General features: G+C 50.8%; 1 protein-coding gene across 7 annotated transcripts in view; it reads left to right on the top strand.

Moving 5' to 3' along the window:
• LOC137306020 (RAC-beta serine/threonine-protein kinase) overlaps positions 1-10,224 on the top strand; it is a 79,263-nt gene extending 69,039 nt beyond the window's left edge. For all 7 annotated transcript variants that reach the window (XM_067975036.1, XM_067975037.1, XM_067975038.1 and 4 more), the window contains 6 exons: positions 911-1,033; positions 3,257-3,385; positions 4,083-4,297; positions 7,607-7,694; positions 8,194-8,296; positions 9,931-10,224. In XM_067975036.1, coding sequence (XP_067831137.1) covers positions 911-1,033; positions 3,257-3,385; positions 4,083-4,297; positions 7,607-7,694; positions 8,194-8,296; positions 9,931-10,010 — 738 coding nt within the window. In that variant the 3' untranslated portion in view covers positions 10,011-10,224. The remainder of the gene's footprint in view (positions 1-910; positions 1,034-3,256; positions 3,386-4,082; positions 4,298-7,606; positions 7,695-8,193; positions 8,297-9,930) is intronic.
• The last annotated feature ends 379 nt before the right edge of the window (positions 10,225-10,603 follow it).

The raw sequence follows: 10,603 nt of genomic DNA on the forward strand, positions 1-10,603 counted from the left end.
AACCTTTGCTCAGTTCTAGCTCGAGACACTAAGACTAATTGTAGCCCGCTGATGTTGCCCCCACCCTCTAACTGTGTACAGAAGTGTGGTGTTTATTTGGTGCCTGGACTTGCAACCCAAAGGTCATGAGTTCAAATCCTATGATGGCGGGTTGTGAAACTGCCTAGAATAAATCTGGTAATCTGTGGGCTGGCATCAGAAAATTACCATGAAAACTGTTGGCTTGTCAGAAAAACCCGACTGGTTCACTAATGCCTGACCTACCTAGCCTGGCCCACTTGCGACTCCAGTCCCACACTCTGGTTGACTCTGGCCCAGCTGAGGCGCCTAGCAGAGCCACTCGGGTGTCACGGCAACTGAGATCCGCTTGCTCGGCACAGAGGGGGATTGAACCTGGGACCTCTGAGTGTCGCTTCCATTTAAATTTAATTCCGTGGCATGGTTCCACCCGCCCTCCCCCAACTATAGAGCTGAGAGCAGATATCATGACCCAGACTGGAGCTTAAACCTGGGGATGCCTATTTTGTGTGGCTCAGGAATTCCCTGCCCTAATCAACTGAGCAATCGGGGGAGGTCGACGGTATCGGTGACTCTTCCCTGCCCTGTATTGTTTTTCCAAACTCTGTGAATTGCCTTCGCTGTGCTCCCCAGCATAGGGAGGGGAGAGGGAGAGGCGCGACCCCCAATCCCAGCGATGATGGGTTTGTGTAAGATCAGTGAACTGGGATCCCGGGTTTGTTGTATGTGGCCACTTGTTCTGGACCCCCACCTCCCCGCACCGTAAGGGGAATAGTTTGTCTCTGTAGCACTGGAGCTGGCGAGGAGGCTCTGTGTGGAAGGAGTTGCCTGGTGAGAGGGGCTGGCGATTCCTTCAGCCACATCCGCTGCTTACTCTCTGCCTCTTTCTCAGCTCTTCTTCCACCTCTCGAGAGAGCGTGTTTTCACCGAGGATCGCGCCCGCTTTTACGGGGCTGAGATCGTGTCGGCTCTGGATTACCTCCACGACAAGAACGTAGTCTACAGAGATCTGAAGGTTGGTATTCGGCCATGGTGGGTGGGGGAGTGTGTTTGTAAACTGCACTTGTTTATTTAGGATTGTTAACATAGAAAGATGCCCCAATGCCCCTCACGGGACCCTAAAGGGGGAGGGGAAAAATGGGCACAGGGCAAAAGGAAAGACTAGGAGGGGTGAGCAAAATGCTTGGTTAGAGGTGGATTTTAAGGCGAAAAGGGAACTAGAGAGTTGTAAAGGATTCAGGAGAGAAATCCAGAGCCTGTGGTTACCACTAGTGCGGAGATGCACAAGAGGCCGGAGCCAGAGGGGCAGAGTTCAGGAGAGGAAGTGCGGTAAGGCTGGAGGAGGTTAGAGATAGGGAGGGACGAGGTTACGGAGGGACTTGAACATGAGAATTTTAAAATTGAGGTGTTGCTGCACCAGGAGCCAATGTAGGTCGTCGAGCACACGGGTGATAGCTGAACAGGACTTGGTGCAGCAGAGTTTTAGATGAGCTGAAGTTTATGGAGGGTGGAAGATAGGTGGCCGGCCAAGAGAGCATTGGAATAGTAGAATCTGGTGGTGACAAAGGCATAGTCGAGGGTCTCAGCAGCAGATGGTCTGAGGCGGGGCGGAGACGGGCGATGTTCCAGAGATGGAAGTGAGTGGACTTGAGGACGGGGATATGGAATCAGAAACTCAGCTCAGGGTTGAACAGGGCAGAGTGGATGGGTATATATGTTTTCAGAAACCCAGGTGAGGAGCCAAGGCCCATCATGCAGGGCTCCACCTGATCAGGTAAATCAAGTAGTGATGAGTTGAAACGAAGCTTGAGTTTGACACTCCCGATGCAGTACGGAGGGAGCCCTGCCCTGTCGGCGGGCTGGTATGGAGGGAGCCCTGCCCTGTCGGCGGGCTGGTACGGAGGGAGCCCTGCCCTGTCGGCGGGCTGGTACGGAGGGAGCGCTGCCCTGTCGGCGGGCTGGTACGGAGGGAGCCCTGCCCTGTCGGCGGGCTGGTACGGAGGGAGCCCTGCCCTGTCGGCGGGCTGGTACGGAGGGAGCCCTGCCCTGTCGGCGGGCTGGTACGGAGGGAGCCCTGCCCTGTCGGCGGGCTGATACGGAGGGAGCCCTGCCCTGTCGGCGGGCTGGTACGGAGGGAGCCCTGCCCTGTCGGCGGGCTGGTACGGAGGGAGCCCTGCCCTGTCGGCGGGCTGGTACGGAGGGAGCCCTGCCCTGTCGGCGGGCTGGTACGGAAGGAGCCCTGCCCTGTCGGCGGGCTGGTACGGAGGGAGCCCTGCCCTGTCGGCGGGCTGGTACGGAGGGAGCCCTGCCCTGTCGGCGGGCTGGTACGGAGGGAGCCCTGCCCTGTTGGCGTGTCGATACGGTGGGAGAGCTGCCCTGTCGGAGGGCCGGTACGGAGGGAGCGCTGCCCTGTCGGAGGGCCGGTACAGAGGGAGCACTGCCCTGTCGGAGGGTCGATACGGTGGGAGAGCTGCTCTGTTGGAGGTGCTGTCTTTCGGATGAGACGCTAAACATCTCAGGCCCTATCTGCCCCCTCAGGTGGGCTTAAAAGATCCCATGGCACTATTTCGAAGAAGGGCAAGGGAGTTCTCCCCAGTCTCCTGGCCAATATTTATCCCTCAACCAACATCACTGAACCAGATGATCTGGCCATTTATCTCCTTGCCGTTTATGGTGCCGTGTGTGCAAATTGGTGCAGTGTTTCCTACATGAACCCATTTGGAGCCAAGACTGTTAAACTTCTATGGAGTGGTCAGTCATCAGTCTCCAGTGTCTCCTTCCCAGTACTTGTAACCAACGCTCACTCACGCTATATTCTGTGCCCCTATTCTCGGTACCTATTGTCATACCTGCATGATTCAATCTATACTGGAAGCCATTTGCCAATCTTGGGTGAGTGTGGGGTTGACCACTCGTGCTGCCAGCCCCATCTGTTTATCTGATCGCACATGTTAACAGCAACATCAACTTGCATTTATATAGTACCTTTAAGGTGCTTCACAGTAGGGTTATCAGACAAAATGTGACACCAAGCCACATAAGGAGGTATTGAGACAGATGACCAAAAGCTTGGTCAGAGGTATGTTTTAAGGAGCATCTTAAGGGAGCAGAGAGAGGCGAAGAGGTTTAGGGAGGGAATTCCAGAGCTTAGGGGCAGCTGAAGGCACGGCCGCCAATGGTGGGGTGAAAATATTAACACCAACGTTGAATTCTGGGCGCACCGTTGTTTACGTTTCAGCTGGAAAATCTTATGTTGGATAAAGATGGACATATCAAGATCACAGACTTCGGCCTCTGTAAAGAGGGGATAACAGATGGAGCCACCATGAAGACCTTCTGTGGGACCCCAGAGTATCTGGCACCTGAGGTGAGTGTGTTTCCAACTTCATACTTTCCTTCACATCGTGCGAAAGTTGTAACAAAACCAACCACTAAATTGGAATTAAATTCATAAAAAGTTCATGACTAGCTCTTCTCCCATTTGCTATTCACCAATTCTTTGCCCTTCGGTTTTTCTACCTAAACCATGTGCTTTTATCTGCTACCCCCGAGAGTCTCTAGGAGGAGCGTAAGAGCTAACCAATGGTGACATACCGTTCTATTCTCCCCCCTATCCTTGTGGGTAGCTGTCCTCACCTTTGAACTTGGGTGACCTTGCTTTCTCCCATCCCCCACAGCACTCCTGTCCAATCACCTCAGCCCAAGGCAATCCTTCTGCTCTTTCAGGACCAAACTGAAAACACTGCTTCAAGCCACACCATGTCAAGAAAATGGTCTCTGGCCTCCTCCAACTTGTGTTGCAGCTTCTCTGCAACGTGGGTGGTTGCAAATATTCTTGATATCACCGCCGCTAACCCTGCACAAAGATAACTGTGCTGTTGAGAGGTGGTGAGACCATGTAGGCTATTCAACACAGACCAGGAATTGAATGTGGGTCCCTTCGACCAGTCGTTACCTTTTAATCCACTAGACCAGGGGGTGCGGGAATGTTACTTGTGTGGTTTTAGTAATGGAGGCTTTCCCAGTATTAGCAGGTTCCTGATCGCCCTCTTGTCTCGCACCAGGTGTTGGAGGACAACGATTACGGTCGAGCTGTGGACTGGTGGGGGCTCGGAGTGGTGATGTACGAGATGATGTGTGGACGACTTCCCTTCTACAACCAGGACCACGAAAAGCTCTTCGAGCTGATCCTCATGGAGGAAATTCGGTTTCCTCGCACCTTGTCCCCCGAAGCCAAATCCCTTCTCTCGGGACTCTTAAAGAAAGATCCCAAACAGAGGTAAGAGTCGTTCAAAGACGCACGTCTCGGGTGAAAATCTTTCAAATTCCAACTCCTAAACCCTTGTGCACCAATCCATCCCCACCTTAGTCAAACCATCCCTGCCTAGTGCAGTTTGTTGAAGGAGTAGGCTGTTCTTTGGTCATTCTGCCTTTCTTCACCCCCCCCCCCCCCCCCACTTTGAAATAGTGGCTACGGGATCTTTTACGTCCACCTGAGAGGGCGGACGGGGCCTCTGTTTAATGTCTCATCCGAAAGACGGCACCTCCAACATTGAGGCACTCCCCCAGTACTGCACCTGGAATGTCAGCCTGGATTATGTGCTCAGGTCCCTGGAGTGGGACTTGAATGAATTCCCACTACAGTCTGTCCAAGTCTTGCTGTGCTTCCGGCAGTCACCACGGTCAAACCCTGTTATGCCATTGACTTCACAATAACAAGTCTGGAGCAACACTGAATGTAGTAGGGACGGTTAAAGGGGAACTACTGCCAGCATTGTAATCATTCCGGTATTGCATTATTCATCCTCTTCATTTAAAGGGGAACTTGCTCACAATAATAAAGTTGTTCTTCTCACTCCATTACTGGTTTTCTTTTATCTTGTGCTCGTTGATCTAGGCAGTCAACCGTGCCTTGATCACCTTTTCTTGCTGTGTGATTGTCACTGTGGACTCACAGTTCTGTTGTAAAGCCCAGCCCTGTGCTTATCTGAAATCTCTTGTTCGTCGCCCATTTCCTTTGCCCCACCATTGGCGGCCCAAAGCTCTGGAATTCCCTCCCCAAACCACTCTACCTCTCTCTCCTCCTTTTAAGACACTCCTTAAAACCTACCTCTTTGACCTGTCCTAATATCTCCTTATGTGCCTTGGTGTCAAATTTTGTCAGATTATTGCTCCTGTGAAGCGCCTTAGAAACCTTTACTACGTTAAAGGTGCTATATAAATGCAAGTTGTTATCATGGCTGCCTAATTGAGCGCCAAGTGTTCAAGATGGTTGAGCGATGAGTTCCTGCAGTGGTACAATTGCTGAAGGCACTTAGCTGAATTATGGGGCCAGGAATATCCCAGGTTTGACCTCTGGTCAGTGCTGGGTTGGGTGATCCCAGCCAGGCAGCAGCAGGCAAAGAATCGGCCAGGATCACCATCTAGTGACTTGTGCAGTAAAGTGGTGGTGTATGGGCGTCTGGTTGAAGATTGGCTGTGATTCCTCCTGCAGGTGAGTAGCCTGCCAACACTGTGTCTGGGCTCACCAATGTACAATGTTCATTTGGGTGAGGGTACCACAGGCTGCCCGACATCCATGGAATCTGTAGCCCAGAAGCAGTCAGCACCTTCGGGAGATGAGCAGAGGGGGAGCGGGCACTAATTGTGGGTTAGACACTGTGTTCCTCTCTGGGCCCAGGGCTCGAATCCAGCCAGACTGTTGGGAGGAAGGGGTGGTCACTGGCCATTGGTGTGCAGAGAGAGTGCACTGTTCCATGATAGCTGTCAGCCTGTAGCACAAAATCGCCTTCCCTTGACAGCCTCGCCCAGTAAGTCTTCAGAGGTACTGGTTCTTGGGGCAAAATAGAGGGAGCTTTAGTCTGTAGCTGGCTATGCTATACCTGCCCAGGGAGTGTTCAACCTTACCATCAGTGAATGTGGCACACACTGTATCCATGCCTTCTTGTGAAGGCAATTACCCTGAGGGGCTGGTAGTACCTTTCAAAAGAACCAACTTTATTATCGCTTATTGGTCCCAAATTGGGTTTCAGATAGATGGGCAGTTGCTGTTGGCACCCCCTGTACCCAGCTGGTGGGACCAGTGTTGGATGGGGTAATGGATGTGTCAAGGCTGCGGGCAGGAGGATGGTGGAGAAGTACTGTCTTGTTTTATGGCGAGTTGTGTTCTTGGCACGTGCTGTCCGTGTAGTGAGAGCTTAGACATTTTCTTGCCAGCTGTCCAATGACCAAATAATGATTATCTTCCATGGGAAGGTGGTTAAGTCGGGTTTCTTTGGCTGCAGGATGACTGACATGGCGATGGCCAATTGGAACTGAGCCCATCCTCTTGTGGCAAACTTGGTAATCCAATACCCAAGCCCGATTGGTCTGGTTTATTCCAGGACACCATTGATGATTGACTGGCAGCCTGGCTCATTGGTTGAACCTCGAGGAATGGACCCGGTCACTTTGGGCTGAGGTTCTTCCCACTTGGCTCCAGGTCACCTTGCAAGCCAATGGGTAGGGAGGCCCGACTTGGGTTTCCATGTGTTGTCAGAAACCCAGCTGACGAACAATTTTTAAATGCTCCGATATCAGAACTCCCTTCAAATCCCTTCCTGCGAGCAGCAATCGGAGGCGCATCAAATGCAGGGTCCTGATAATCACTAATTGATGAGGCTGTGCTGGTACTTTGTCACCAAGAAAACCACCTCTGTTTTAATTAAATGAATAGAGTCGCTCCCATTTGTGCCGGATGCATTAATAAGAATGTCATCTGAGCAGCTGTTTCACATCTCCCCATTACACTGTTGGTGGATTGCAGGCAGTGAACTAAACACGACGAGTGGTAAGTCCGTGGTCATGTTTTCTTAAAAAGAAAAGGTGGGAACTTAGGAATCGTGGGGGGGAAAAGAGACAGAGGTCCATCTAGTTCTCCTTCGACCACCCTGGTAGTCACATGATAGGCCAGTAATGGAGTCACTGGCCTATCAATTAGTCTACAACAGACCCAGACAAGACATGATGCAAGGAAAACCCCAGTGGTGGAGAGCTTTGGGAACCATAGACCCAAAGTCACCTGTTCCTTACACTTACCACATGTCCTATGTCGTGTCTGATGAGGTTTGGTGTTTGAAGTCCTTGCTCTTGAAACCGTGTCAGATAGTTACATGTTGTACCAACTCTGCTGGATAGATCCTCTATCAACAATGCTTTACATTTAACCAGGACCTTTTAATAAAACATCCAGACACTGACAGAAATAACCAGACACTAAACAGGGATGGGAGAAGGATTCGAGGTGGTGTCCAAAGCGGGAGGTTTTGAGAAGGCTTTTGAAGGAGGAGAGGGTTGTAATGAGGGAGAGGGGTTCAGAGTGTATGGGACCAAGAAGCCCAGTGGCTAAATGGGGAGCGGGGTGGGGTGGGTACAATGGAGGCCAGTCGGAAGAGCAGAGATGTGTGTAGGGACATAGAATGGGCGAGGCCATGGGGCACTTATAGCTGAGGACAAGGATTCTGAAAATGCCGCGCTGGGTGGTTTGGAAGCAGGTGATGGTGGAGGGTTGGATAGGCAGTGTTGTATTCACCTCTCGTATCTTCTGCAGGTTGGGTGGTGGTCCTGATGATGCAAAGGAAGTGATGCACCACAAATTCTTTGTGCCTGTTAACTGGCAGGACGTCGTTGAGAAGCGGGTGAGAGAACTGAAGTGTTTGACGACCCTCATTTATCGCCAAGAAATAGCTGCCCCGCAAAAACCCAGATGGACAAGAGCTGCTTTGGAATAGTCTGAATGGGATCTTTCCTCAGCAGCTTGTCAGAATTGTGTCTATGCAGTGCCTGATCGTGATACACCAGTGACTCAAAGCTCTTCATGCTCAACTGGATTGCTTTGAAGTTCAGGCACTGTTGTTGTGCAGGCAAAAATGGCAGCTGATTTGCATACTGCAAAATCTTGCAAATCGCAATGGGGTGTGGGAGGGTTGTGGGTGGGTGCTGCCTGGTGGAGGGGGCGGCGGGGGGGGGTGGTGGTGAAGATGTTGCCCGGGGATTGGGTGGGGGGGGGTGCTGCCTGGGGCTAGAGCTTCATTCTGATCTCGTGTAGCTTTGAGCCCAGCAGGAATTTGGATGGTGCAGTGATTGTACCAACACTGAGCTAATTCCTCTGTTCTCCATTCCCTTTCTGTACAACAGCTTGTGCCCCCGTTCAAGCCCCAGGTGTCCTCTGAGACAGACACACGATATTTTGATGATGAGTTCACAGCAGAGACGATAACAGTCACCCCCCCAGATAAATGTGAGTACAAAGCTTGTGGATTGCAGTTCCGCACGGACCTGGTCAGTGAGCGGGCAACTGCTTGATCCGTCCTGTTTCCTTTTGAGGTTCTTCCTCTGGATTAACTCCTTTTTTATAGAAGGCCAAAGTGAAGCCGGAACAGAGGGTGGGGGGCACCCGGGAACAGAGAATGGGGATGGGGTTCCCAGGAACCGCTATTGATTGTCCATCTTCAAGGACCCCCAGATCTCTCTCATTTTCCAAACACGTTACTTTCTTTCCATTTAAGGAATAATCCCTTCCTGGATTTTTTCTTTGAATTTTTTTCAACTGAAATGAAGGAGAGTGGCTTAAAACAAAATCTATCCTCGAGAAACCATCTCTTTACTGACAGTTAGAAAAGAAAACTGAGCAGCCGCAATCACAGAAGCGGCTAATCACAGGTGCCTTCTGTCGATGAGCAATTCGTCGTGTTAGAAAACGGCATTTTTTAATAAATGTCACCCCTTGCCTGAAATAGAGATTCAGTTCCTAGTTTGTTTGAAAGCCTTTCAAAGTGGTCGCTAGTCCAGTATCCTAACCGTGAGGCCACAGGACTAATTGAGGGAGGACTGCTGGGAACCAGACTCTCTTGTGGTGGAGGGTGGAAGGGGCGGTGGGGGGGGGGCGGGGATCAGTGCCGCTGGCTTCTGCCGTGCGAATCTGGCACAGCCGGCTGGCCGCGTCGAAAGTCAACTTGCCGGATTCACCACGGATGGCATTCAGGAAGACCCCAAGTTTTAAAATGAGCGAATCTTCCCGGCCTTGCCGAATCTCGCGGAGTTACCGCCGGCCGCACCAGACCATGCTCGGAATACAAAGATGATTGGAAGTTCTTTCTAACGGTTATGGGGTAAAGATCTCCGGGGGAGGCCCAGGCTATTGAGACAGGTCGAAGACTTGAAGTTAAAAACTTTAGTGCCGGTGTTAAAAGGCACAGATTACAGTTTAGTGGACGAATTAAATCATATTATTGTGAAATGTGTAAATTTCTGAGCTTTATTCTCTTTAACCTTATTTGAGACCTTAAAAAAAATCAGTTACTGGGGAAAAAATGATTAAAGCTTTTTGAGCGATTCCAATGATTCAACAAAGTGTAACACAATGTTACATGAAATGTTGACACATTTAGATGAGATTATTCCAGTTATAAATATTTACATTTGGATTTTCCACTGTGACCTGCTGATAGATTCATGCAATACGCAAGATTTTTTAATGTATTGATACATATTTAAAACTCAGTAAGTAAGGAGAAGGATGTTAATGTCGACTGGTTTTGCGGTGTGCCGATGGCAGGTGCCAAGTTTGCAGAGGAGGATCCCAGCTCTGCCACGCTGCAGGTATATAACCTGCGACTCTCTACAGGCTGAGCTCCCAGTCGCACCCACGTAGCTGAACAGAGACCACGCGTTCCCTGACCGTCAGTCGCATCACAGCAGGCAATCGTCGAGATGTCTGGGAGCCGGTCGGTCCCTGACCATTTCTGGCGGGCTTGAGGGCTCAGATTAACGGAAAAGGAAGATTCCCTGAAGGACGGTGTTCTTGCCCGTGGATTCTCTGTAGCTTTCTTCTCTTTGTCGCTGACGACTTATTTTCTTTTTCTCTCTCTACAGTCGACAGCTTGGACCTGATGGAGAGTGATCAGAAATCACACTTTCCCCAGTTCTCCTACTCAGCAAGTGTGCGAGAATAAACGCTGCAACGATACCAAAAACCAGGACTTTCTCCTCCAAAACTCCACCTATTCCACGGTCGGTCTTCAGCTGCCACATCGGAGTCCCAGGAACTGCAGACGCCGCTGTATGGAATTTTGCTACCGGTTCACTTTCATTCTAGAAATTGTGTTTTTATATATGTACATATAAAACAACAAACTTGCAGTGATTGTTCCACTGCTGTAAAAGCCATGGTTTGGGCCGTTTGTGCATATTTTAAAAAGAGACATCTGTACAGCGAGGGAAGGCCTCCCCGTTCCCGCTGCCACCAGTGCAGAGTGAGGTGACGGGCCGCAGATGGTGCTCGCTGCACGTCACGTAACATCTCGTCACGTTTCAAAAGTTTCACTTTTTTGAATAATTTCTAGATCTCAAGTTTTTAATGTTATGCCCTCGGACGCGCTCACAGTCACACGCACGTGCTCGCAGACAAGCAAGCTCCCTCGCACACACACGCAAGCGCGCACAGACACGCACGCACGCAGTCACATGCACGTGCTCGCAGACAAGCAAGCGCCCTTGCACACAGACGCGCAAGCGCGTACAGACACGCATGATCAGTCACACACGT

This window comes from Heptranchias perlo, chromosome 41 (assembly GCF_035084215.1).
Source record: "Heptranchias perlo isolate sHepPer1 chromosome 41, sHepPer1.hap1, whole genome shotgun sequence".
Lineage (NCBI taxonomy): Eukaryota > Metazoa > Chordata > Chondrichthyes > Hexanchiformes > Hexanchidae > Heptranchias > Heptranchias perlo.